The sequence below is a fragment of the Sceloporus undulatus genome, chromosome 2 (genome assembly GCF_019175285.1).
Source record: "Sceloporus undulatus isolate JIND9_A2432 ecotype Alabama chromosome 2, SceUnd_v1.1, whole genome shotgun sequence".
NCBI classification, from domain to species: Eukaryota; Metazoa; Chordata; class Lepidosauria; order Squamata; family Phrynosomatidae; genus Sceloporus; species Sceloporus undulatus.
Window position 1 is genome coordinate 440,050 of NC_056523.1, and position 11,832 is coordinate 451,881.

General features: G+C 45.5%; 1 protein-coding gene across 9 annotated transcripts in view; it reads left to right on the forward strand.

Annotated features, from left to right (window-relative positions):
- The window catches only part of COL11A2 (collagen type XI alpha 2 chain), a 95,168-nt gene that overhangs the window by 23,350 nt on the left and 59,986 nt on the right, over positions 1-11,832 (forward strand). For 3 of the 9 annotated variants that reach the window (XM_042448153.1, XM_042448154.1, XM_042448157.1), the window contains 3 exons: positions 4,962-5,111; positions 5,776-5,955; positions 10,804-10,863. In XM_042448153.1, the coding sequence (XP_042304087.1) occupies positions 4,962-5,111; positions 5,776-5,955; positions 10,804-10,863 (390 nt within the window). Of the gene's footprint in view, positions 1-2,631; positions 2,926-4,961; positions 5,112-5,775; positions 5,956-6,253; positions 6,348-6,950; positions 6,967-7,736; positions 7,869-10,803; positions 10,864-11,832 lie in introns of those variants that run through there. The other 6 variants (XM_042448152.1, XM_042448155.1, XM_042448159.1 and 3 more) reach the window with 6 other exon arrangements.

Sequence of the window (11,832 nt, forward strand, 5' to 3'; positions counted from 1 at the left end):
CTGGGAGCCCAGTCTTTGTTTTGTGGGTCCGGGACCCATCCGTTGTCCGTCCATGTCCTTCCATCCACGTCTGTCCATCTGTCCATCCATGTCCATCTGTCTTTTACGCAGCGGCTCAATAGTTGGGGCAAAATGGGGGGCAGCTGGAATGGAAAAGCCCTCTGCCTCAATTGCAGAAAGGACCACACGTTGGGGGTCATTATGTGCCTGTCTAGATGTTGTTGGATCGCAGGTCCCATCGGCCCTTCCCAGCCACCAGAGGATCATGGGAGGTGTAAACAAGACAACAAAGCCCATGAGGATTATACGACGGGCCCCATATTTGCTGAGGTTAGGGGCACAAGACCCCCTTGAAAGTGGAAAATTTACCAATAAAAACAAAACCCCGCTATCCAGAGGACACCCCTCTAGGAATTTCTAGGTCCTCCAGGGCAACTCTATGGTCACAATCTGCCAGATATTGACCATGGAATTGTGCTGGAGGACCTACAAATGCCCAGAGAAGCATTAGGACTACAGTTCCTGCCGCAGATTGATTAATAATAATAATAATAATAATAATAATAAATTCTATTTTTATCCCGCTCCTCTGCACAACGCAACCGGAGCGGCTTACAACATTAAAATATACATTCCAATAAAAATACATTCCATGTCCCACAATCCCACCTCTCCTTGAAATACAATTAAACAGTTAATAGTTTAAAACATCTCTTTTTAAAAAAGCAAAGATTTGAGCAGTATGTTTTCTCTAGGAATCATAGCTCTGAGCGATTTCTTCTCTCTAAAAATCTCTAGGTCCTGCCAGACAAAAGCAGATCATGGAGTAGTCAACTTTTGGTGGATGTCGACCATAGAGTTGCACTGGAGGACCTAGAGATTCCTAGAGAGAACCCTTCTCTAGGCATTTTTAGGTCCTCCAACACAATTCTATGGTCAGTTTAACTGTTGATATCAACCATAGAGTTGCACTGGAGGACCTAGGAATTCCTAGAGAGGTGTTCTCAGTGTTTTATTTTTTAAATGTGTTTTTTTCCACCACTTTCCTGAGGTTCCTGCGCCTCCGAAATGTGGAAACATTATCGCTTTGTGCTATGACTGCCAGGTTTGGCACGGCTTTAACTTGTCTGGCTCAAGGTTATGGAATTCTGGGAGTTGGAGTATGTTGTGGGGTCCAGACCATAGCCTTGAGCCAGACAAGTCAAAGCTATGCCAAACCGGGTTATTTCTCCAGTGTGGATGCACAGTGCGGTCCCTTCAATGAATGGAGGGTGTGTTTTTTGCCTGCTGTCGGGTTTCGCTCCGGCCGCCTTGGCTCAGGAACCGTCCGCTCATTCATCATGCGCTTTATGTGCAGCCGCTCGTTTCAACAGTATTCCTTTTCAGGTCTGAAAAAGAGGGTTTTTGCGCCCACCGTTTCTCCTATTTGCAGCCAGAGGAGGAATGTTCTGTTATTTCATTTATATCAAAATGGCTCCATCGTTTTGACTGCTTCTCTGTGGCCTTTTCGGCTTGCGATGGCTGGCTTGTCTGGACACGCAAGGAATTTCCAGTGACACAAGCACACTTGGGCACACGGTTGTGGGATGTCAATGAGAAATGCACATACACATTTGTGGCTGCTGCAAATAGTTTGCCTAACCCTAACTGTACATTTATTTATTTGAAGGATTTGTATCCCACCTTTCTCTCACAATGGGATTCAAGGTGGGTTGCTGTGATTGTGCGGAGCGTTTAGCACAACAAATTGCCCCAAAATAAGAGGACGATGGATGGGGAGGAAAAAAAAGGATGGCCCTTGATTTGGGAGCCATCGCCACTGTGGTCACTGCCATTGTTCAGGGTGACCAGATGTCTTCATTGCAAAGGAGGACGAGGCACCGTAAAATGTAGGACGTTCAGGAAAAAGGGAAGGCATTGCAAAATAAAAGCTTAACAACACTCCTGTTAAATATGGTCAGCCCTCTGCATTTGCTGATTTGATTCATATGTTCTCTCTAGGAATCAGTAGGTCCTCCAAAGAAGGACGTTGACCATAGAGGGGTGCTGGGGGACCTAGAGGTTACTAGAGAAAACACCTCTCTGGGCATTTGTAGGTCCTCCAACATGATCCTGTGGTCAAACTCTGGCAGATGTTGACCACAGAGTTGCTTTGGAGGACCTTGAGATTCCTAGAGAGAACACTTCTCTAGCCATTGATAGGTCCTCTAGCATGTGTCTGTGGTCAAATTCTGGCAGATATTGACCATAAGGTTCTGGTGGAGGAGCTAGGGATTCCTAGAGAGGTATTCTTTCAAGTTTAAAAAGTAGTGTGTTTTTCCATTTGCTGTTTCCCCATTTTCACGGGGGTCCCGTGACTCTAACTCCAGCGAATGTGGCGGGCCTACTGTATAATCTCATGCGTAGCCATGCTCAAAATGGAGGACATTTTGGAAATCCTCCTAGACAGAAGGTCGAAATGTAGGACGTGTCTTGGGAAATGAGGGCCTGTGGTCACCCTGCATTCATGCCTTTGTCTTTGCTTCCTGTGTTGTTGTGTTGTTGCTCTGTTGTTGTTGCTGCTCCTTCATCTTCGCCACCACCTTCATCGCCATCCATCACCATCTTCATCCTCATCCTCATCACCACTAGAAACCAACCAAGGCCAAGACCCCCACTGCTAAACCCAAACCCAAACCCAAACAGCCCCAGAAGCGCCAACTGATGGGCACGGCGCCCAGCTATGCCAAGACCAGCGCCAAAAATGGGAAATCTCCCGGCAATGGCAAGTCCACCTCGGCCAATGGGAAGTCCTACAATGGCGGCGGCAACAGTGCCAAAGCGGCATCCAAATCCTCCGTCACGAAAAACTCTCTGGGCCGATCTGGGGCCCATGCGCAAGCTGGCGTTGGCGCATCTCGGCTGCGTGGGAACAGCTACCAGCAGGTAGAGCAAGAGGGAAGGATGCAGGTCTGTGAGTTCACAACCTGGTATCCCCCCCATTGAGGGGTGAAAGGACACATCGCCTTGTTGTCCCCCCCAAAATACCCTCTCCATCACCCCCCCCCCCATCAGTCTGTGTCTCTCTGTGTGTAACCAGGTCTTTGTTACATCCGTGTGTCACCGTGTCTTTGTCACGTCTGTGTGTAACCACGGGGCTTTGGTCACCTGTGTCCTCGCGATGCATGTTCTTCCTCCCCGAAAAACGTGGGCCGTGGGGAAGGTGTCCCAGTCAAGAGAAACAGCCACAAAACCTCCGAAGGCGGCCATGTTCAGGTTGGGGGGGGCAGATTGGATTCGGTGCCCCCTGGGAAGGGGTTACGTGAGCTACATCTGCCCCCCAGGCGTGCCCCTTCGGTGTTTTGGCCTTGTGTTTCTCTTGAAGCCCCTTCCCCTCAAACGGAGCCAGCTTTCTCCCAGTCCAGGCCACGGGAGGCTGAGATTCTGGCCCCAAGATCACTTTGTCCCCCCCAAAATGGGAGAAATGATCTGGGATGAGGAATCCTTCCCTTCGAGGAGAAGTTTGGACTCACTAACGGTGTCCTCTTCTCTCTCTTTTGCTCCCTTCCATCATCTTTTCTCTCTGATTACATCAATCCATCCTATGCGCCATTCTGTTTGATCCTCAATTTTTGGTGCCCTTCCTCCTTCACTGTCTTTTCACGCTCCCCCCTTCCTGTGTCCCTTCCATTTCCCTTCTCTTCTTTCATCAATTCACTCTTTCTTTCTCTGTAAATCCATTGATCTCGCCCCCCCCCCCCCTTTTTATTAAACCCCTTGTTGGGCTCACCTTCCTTCCTTTCTTTTCTCCTCTTCCTCCTTCCTTCCTGCCTCCTCTCTTCTCCCTTTTCTTTTGCTTTCTTTTCTTTCCCTCTTCCCTCCCTGCATTGCTTCTCATGGCTCCTCTACTCTCATCACTTCTTCCCTCTTCTCTCATTTTTTCTCCTTTATTCTCATTTCCTCTTTCCTTCTCTTCTTTTGTCCTTTTCCCTCCTCACTTATCTTCTCCTCTTTCTCCCTCCACTGTTTCTCTCCTCTCCTTCTCTTCTATTATTTTCATCCCTTCCCTTTCCCTCCTCAACCTCCTTCTCTTCATCTCTTCACCACTCCTCACTTTTCTTCTCTCCTTTCTCTTCCCCTCTTCTCTCCTCTTCTTCCTCCACCACTACTCTCTTCTTCTGTTCATCTCACTACTTTTCTATCTTTCTTCTCTTTGCTTTTTTTCTTCTTCTCATCTCCTCTTTTCCTCTCTCCTTTTCTCCTCTTCTCTTGCCCCTCGGCTTCTTCCATCTCTTCTTTTCTTCTCTCCCTTTATTTTCTCCTCACTTATCTTCTTTTCTCCTGTTTCCTTCCCTTCTTCCTCCTCAATCCTCTCCTCTCTCATCTCTTTCTCCTCTCTTCATGTCCCCTCCTCTTTTCTTCTTCCCTTTTCTCCTCTCTTCTCCTGTTTTTTCCTTCTTTCTCCTCAATCCTCTTCTCTGCCATCTCTTCCTCTATCTTCTTCCCTTGTCCCCTCATCTCCTCTCTTTTCTTCTTCCCTCTTCTCTTCTTCTGTTTTCCCCCTTCTTTCTCCTCCCTCCTCAATTCTCTCCCATCTCTCCCTCTCCTCTTCCCTTGTCCCCTTTTCTTCTTCCCTTTTACCCTCTTCTCTTCTCCTTCCCTTCTTTGTTTTCTTCCTTTCTCTCCTCAACCCTGTTCCATTCCATTCCTTCCTTTGTCCTCTTCTCCTTTCTTCTCTTCTTCTTCCTTCTCTTCTTTCTCCCCTCTTCTCTTCTTTCCTTCTCCTCTCCTTTTCTCCTCTTCTCTTTCCTTCTCCTCATCTCTTTTCTCCCCTCTTTTCTTCTCTCCCTCCTTCCACCAATCCATCCTTTCATCAACACATCAACACCGATCCCTCTCTTTCCCTCAAATGTCCCTATTGGTGCCCTCTCCTTTTCCCTGTCCTTTGGCCCTCTTCTTCTTCTTCCCATGTGCGCCCCAAGGACGTGGGTCTGCCCCCGACAGAGGAACCCTGGGGGTCCCCACACGAATACCCCGACTACACTCTCCCTCCGGATGCGGACGCCACTTACTGGGAAGAGACCTCCCCAAGGGAAGGGTCACCCCCGGACCCTTCAGTCCCACAGGGAGAGGTAAATGTCACCCCCATCCCCAGATTACAACAGGAGAGCCAAGATTTGGCGGGGGGGGGGGGAGGAGTTGTACCACAAAATCCCCCATCCAACTGGGAGTTGTAGTCCAAAGAAGCACCAACAAGTCGAGATACTCCATGGCTTGTTTCCCACTTGTTGTGGTGGAAATGGGGAATAACTGGACAAAGGGGAGCTATGGGGCATTCCTAGGAAGGGGTTGGCCGGTGGGATTGAGCGCAAACTCCGGACACTAGGTTCCAGCCTCCATGACCAGTTGGGCAATGGGCAGTCAACCAAAGAACAAGGCCCCAGTGTAGCTTTCTCCCAAGGGAGAAGGATGGTGGTCAGCCATGCTGGACCGAGGGACATTTATAGTTGCAGGGGACTCTGCCCCTGGGGCTAGTGAACTGATCTTTAGCTGCAGGATAGATTCAGGACCTTGGCCAGATCGTTCCTCATTGGTGGAACCACTGGCCTGGATCATGTAAAGTTCGGACTAAAACCCAAGGAAGATTCATATCCTGCAGCTGATATCACGTTGGGTTATTTGGAAGGGAGGATGGAATGGGGGCCCCTCAGGTCAGATGAGGGTCTGGATGCGGGGGCTGAGCCCCACTTCCCTCCTCTAACGTCTTGTTGGGTTCCCACCCTGTCTGGGGGGCAGGAGGAAGCGCCCGGCCCACGCCCCACGGCAGCAGCAGCGGAGGAGGAAGTGGTCTTTGCAGAAGAGGAGGGGCTCGGCGTGGGCCTGGAGTACGAATACACCTATAGGACCTATGGCGAGGGGGAGGAGCCGTCGGAGCTGGGCCCTGTGCGTCCAGCCGAGACCCCTCACAGCGGAGGCGTAAGTGGGGCGCACAACCCCTTCATGGGGAGACCCCCGAGGCCTTTCTCCTCTGTCCTCCCTTCTATTACGTCATGGTGTCACTGACACTTCCTGTTTTGTGAGTCCACTTCCTGTCAGTTGCGCATTTGTCTGTGTTGCGCGGTGATGTCACTTCCTCCTGGCTGCTGGTTGGCTTCTGGGAATTCTTCCTCCTCTCTTCTGTTATGTCATGGTGTCGCTGCCACTTCCTGTCTTGTGAGTCCACTTCCTGTCAGTTGTGCATTTGTCTGTGTTGCGCGGTGATGTCACTTCCTCCTGGCTGCTGGTTGGCCTCTGGGTTGTAGTGCAACCACAACTCTTATTTCAGCAACATACTGTTTACATGTCACTTCCTGCTGTCTCTTCCTAAGGTGTTTCCTGCTGTTGTGTTGCGTTGTGCTGTGTTCACTTTGCTTGTGGCGCCTGGTTGTTCTTGCTCTTTTTCTGTTTTGTGCCATTTGGCTGTGGATCAAGGCTGGTTGTTGTCACTTCCTGTTCATCGCTGACTTTTTTCTGTCACTTCCTGCGCAGAAGCCGTCACTTCCTCCTGCCTTTGCAACCACCTGCCACTGTGTGGCAGCACTTTACCCTTTTCCCTGTCTATTATGGTTATTGCTCTCTCTGTCTGTCTCATGACATCATTTCCTGCTTTGGTCATCCCCTGTTTCTAATAATTGTCGCGTTTTGATGTGTCTTTTCCCCGACTACTTCCTGTGACCTTACCTCTTTGGTGATAGCACTTCCTGTGATGTCATTATCTGCCTTTCCTTAACTTTGTCATGTTTTCCCAAAATGGCGATTTGCTTAGAAATGGGTTGCCATGGCCCCGGCAACAGGAAGGCCTTCTGTGGGCTACCTCCTTGTTCTGTGATGTCATCATGCAACGTTATGATGTCATCACATACAAGGCCATCTCTGCAGACCAATTGGACAAATTACTGATTTGGGTAGCGGGAAAGGCGGAAGCCCCTGCCCCAAAAACGGGACACGGTAATTTATGACCCTGGCGGCCATTTTGAGAAGTTGTTCCTAAGCACTGCCCCTTTTGGTCCCCTTCCTTCCCTCCTCCTCATTGCTTCCAGTCTTTGGGTGCATCTACACTGTAGAATTAATACAGTTTGACACTGCTTTAACTTCCAAGGCTTCGTGCTTCCTGTGGAATCCTGGGATTTGTAGTTGGGGGGCAGCCCTCTTTGGGAAAGAAGGCCATGAAGACCTTGCAGAACTACAAATCCCAGGGTTCCATGATGGGATGGAGCTACAGCACTTAATTATTACTACATTATTATTATTATTATTATTATATCCCACTTTCCCTCCCAAAGTAGGAACTCAAAGTGGCTTACAATTTCAAAATAATGATAATAATTAAATATTAAAAGTGGTGTCAAAATGCATTATTCTTTCTAACAACAACAACAACAATAAATATTATTACAATTTTATTATAATACATTTATTATAATATTAATAATAAATAATAATATGTTTTGACACCACTTTTAATAATATTAATGATAATAACTTTAATAATAATAATAATAATAAATGTATTATAATTTATTATTATAATCCATTTATTATTATTATTATTATTATTTATTAAATATTAAATTTATTATTATAATAAATTTTATTTCTTTCCCAAATCTCCTGAGGGCCCAAGGTCTTTTGTATGTTAAAATGCAAAATACAATTAAAAAAGGAAACACATAAAACCAAATGTTAAAATACAATACTATAAAACCATTAAAATACACTCATATAATACATAGTTGACAATATACCAATTAAAAAGTCACAGTTTACAGTGTGGACGCACCCTTTGAAGGATTTGTGAAATTCACAGATTCTCCTTTGCGATTGTCGTTTGAATGAAATTAAAAATCCAGGTAATGAGAAGAAGGTTTCCAGGTTTGGAAAAAGGGATTTTGCAGGTGAAATTCTCCATCTTTGGAGAGATGTAAAATCCCTAAATTCTGTTATTGTGGGAAACATTTTCTCTTCTTCTTTTTTTTAAAAAGGAAGATAGTGGATAAAATTTTAAAGCAATTTCAATTTTTAATGAAGTTTACAGGAAAACAGGATAAAAATTTAAAGGAATTTAAAATTAAATTTAAAAAAAATTTAAAGGAATACAGGATAAAGTTTTAAAGGAATTTAAAAATAATTTTTTAAAAAGGAAAACAGAATAACGTTTTAAAGGAATTTAAATATTTAAATTTTAAAAACTGTTTAATTGTTTTTTAAAAAAATTATTTTGCCTGTTTTATACTGTTTTAACTTGGACTGTTTTAGATTTCTAAGCCTGTACTGGGCAGGCCTATTATAAACATAATAATAATAATAATAATAATAATGGAAATCAGAATGAAATTTTAAATTTTAAAAATTCCAAAGGAAAACAAGATAAAATTTTAAAGAATTTTAAATTTTAAAAATTCCAAAGGAAAACAGAATAAAATTTTAAATGAATTTTAAATTTTAATTTTTTAAAAGGAAAACAGTATCAAATTTTAAGGGAATTTAAAATTTTAAAATTTTGAAAATGTAAAGGAAAATGGAGGATGAAATGAAAATTCTGATAAAATTCTGTTTGAAAGTGGAAGAAATCTTAAGACAATCCTTCCCATACTTTTGAACATTTCAAATATGCAAAGTTATTAATGAGGAAGGACCCACAAACGAGAAGGAACTGGGAAGAGTCGGAGGAGCCCTTCGTCCCTTTGCAGAATCAATGGCCTGCAAACCCCTTTTGCATTTCGAACTCAGCTTGCAGCACTTGGAATAAAATGGGGACGAAGGAGGAGGAAAAGAGAGGAAATTGGGGCGTTTTAAAAGCAGCTGAGAAAGTGGGAAGGCAGAGGATTAATTGCAGACTGGAGACATTTGCAATGGATGCAAAGGGATATTTTCTATAGTCGGGATTTCTTCTTGTTTCCCCTTTTAAGTTTTTTGACCATCATTATTATTATCATCAAGGAATCCTCAGGACTGCTTTTGCCAATTCCCTCCTCTGAAACCGAGCCTCCAGCACCGGGTCTTTGTCGGCGGTCTCCCATCCACGGACTATCCAGGGCTGACCTTGCTTAGCTTCCAAGATCAGACCAAATCCGATGCCTTTAAAGACCATTTAGGCAATTACTATTATCATCACGGAGTCCTCAGAGGTGGTTTTGCCAATTCCTTTCTCTGAAATAGGTTTGGGATTGTTTTTTGGGAGGGGGCTGTACAAAAAATGAATTTTTGCTTAGATTTCTTTTAGAAGTTGGGGGGGGGGGCTTTTTGACTTGCAAATGGAAAGCCAGAGCAGGACTTGAGCAAAAGATGGAGGGCCTTATTTATGCCCCCTTTTTCATAAAGCCAGGCAAACTTTGGGGGCTGGAGGGGAGACGGGTGCGAAGAACAAAAGGACGCTTGTGTCCCAAACGGACCGAGGAATTAGCTTTCCCAGCCAAAAAATAAAACAAACAGTGCTAAATGCAGAGCAAGCCTCCACTAAGATTTTTCCAGGAAAGGAGGCTGCATCTACACTGCAGAATTAACGCAGTTTGAAGCCACTTTAAACCCTTGAGCTCCATAGAATCATAGAATCATAGAGCTGGAAGAGACCACAGGGGCCATCCAGTCCAACCCCATTCTGCCATGCAGGAAATCACAATCAAAGCATTCCCAATGACAAATGGCCATCCAGCCTCTGTTTAAAGACCTCCAAGGAAGGAGACTCCACTACACTCCGAGGGAGTTTGTTCCACTGTCGAACAGCCCTTACTCTCAGGAAGTTCCTCCTAATGTTGAGCTGGAATCTCTTTTCCTGGAGCTTGCATCCATTGTTCCAGGTCCTGTTCTCTGGAGCAGCAGAAAACAAGCTTGCTCCCTCCTCAATATGACATCCTTTCAAATATTTAAACAGGGCGATCATATCACCTCTTAACCTTCTTTTCTCCAGGCTAAACATCCCCAGCTCCCTAAGTCGTTCCTCATAGGGCATGGTTTCCAGACGCTTCACCATTTTAGTTGCCCTCCTTTGGACATGCTCCAGTTTCTCAATGTCCTTTTTGAATTGTGGTGCCCAGAACTGGACACAATATTCCAGGTGGGGCCTGTTCTGGAATTCCTGGGATTTGTAGTTTGCTGCAGCACCGCAGCTCTCAGAATTCATTTTTTGTACAAACCCTTGATGATAATAATAATGGCCTAAAAACCCTTAAAGATACCAGATCTGGTCTGACCTTGGAAGCTAAGCAGGGCCAGCCCTGGATAGTCCTTTAATGGGAAACGGCCAAGGCATACCCGCTGCTGGAGACTCTCTTTCAGTGGAAGGAAATAGCAGAACCTCCTCTGAGATTCCTTGCTGACAATAATAATAATTATTATGTCCTAAATACCCAAAAGGCACCAGGTCCCCTCTGATCTTGGAAGCAGGGTCAGCCCTGGATAGTCCTTGGATGGGAGACTGTCAATGAATCCCCAGTGCTGAAGGCTCTGTTTCAACCTCCTCTGAGATTCCTTCATGATAATAACAATGGCCTGAATACTCAAAAGACACCAGATCTGATCTGATCTTGGAAGCTAAGCAGGCTCAGCCCTGGATGGTCCTTGGATGTGAGACCACTAAGGAATAACCTGCTGGAGGCTCTGTTTCAGAGCCACATCCCCCAACCCAGTCCTTCCAAGATTTGGGGGTCTAACCCAGTTTCCTGCACTCCAAAATGGAGGCCAGGGAATTGGGGGACAGAGTCACACCATGCATGTGTGTAAGTGTGTGATGGTTGTGTTATACTGACTCTGCCCCTTTCTTTGCGGCTACATGTCTGTGACCCACAGGTCATCCACGGACCCAGAGGTCTGAAAGGAGAGAAAGGGGAGCCGGCCGTCTTCGAACCGGTGAGTTGTTGCAGAGTGCAAAAATCGAGTCACACTCTCTCAACTGCAGAATGCTCAAGTCTGAGAGACCAGGATTCGAATCCCAGCCCTGGAGGGTCACTGGGTGACTCTCTCTCAGCCTCGGAGGCAGCAATCCTCCTCTGCAGAAATCTGTCTGGAATCATAGAGTCATAGAGTTAGAAGAGACTCCAAGAAGGGCCCTGATCCAGTCCAACCCCATTCTGCCATGCAGGAACTCTCAGTCAAAGCATCCCCATTGACAGATGGCCATCCAGCCTCTGAGAAACTTTTAGGACTTATTAAAGTCAGAGTTTATTGAAGGTGCACAACAACAAAGTTTAGTGTGTAGTTTGTGCTTTATGGTGCTCTGAATGCTACACTTTGGGAGACCTGGGTTCAAATCCTTGCTTAGCCATGCAAACCAACTAAGTGCCAGAGGGCAAAGCAGACACTCTCTCAGCCTCAGAGGAAGAAAAGGAAGAAAAACCTTGGGGAAAAGTGGGCGTAAGTCATATTTAGGGAATGGTTTAATGGCTGGAGCATTGCCAACATGGGTTTCAGAGAAAGAAGTCATGCCAGACAAATCTTATCTCTTTCTTTGATAAAATTACCATCTTGGTAGATGAAGGGAATGCTGTGGATATAGTAGATCTTGATTTCACTAAGGCCTTTGACAAAGTTCCCCATGACATTCTTGCAAACAAGCTTGTAAAATGTGGGCTAGACAAGGCAACTGTTACATGGATCTGTAATTGGTTGACCGGCCGAACCCAAAGGGTGCTCAACAATGGCTCCTTTTCATCCTGGAGGGAAGTGACCAGTGGGGTCCCACAGGGCTCTGTCCTGGGCCCAGGGCTATTCAACATCTTTATCAATGACTTGGGTGACAGAAATGGGGGAATACTTATCAAATTTGCAGATGACACTAAAATTAGGAGGAATAGCTAATACTTCAGAGGACAGGATCAA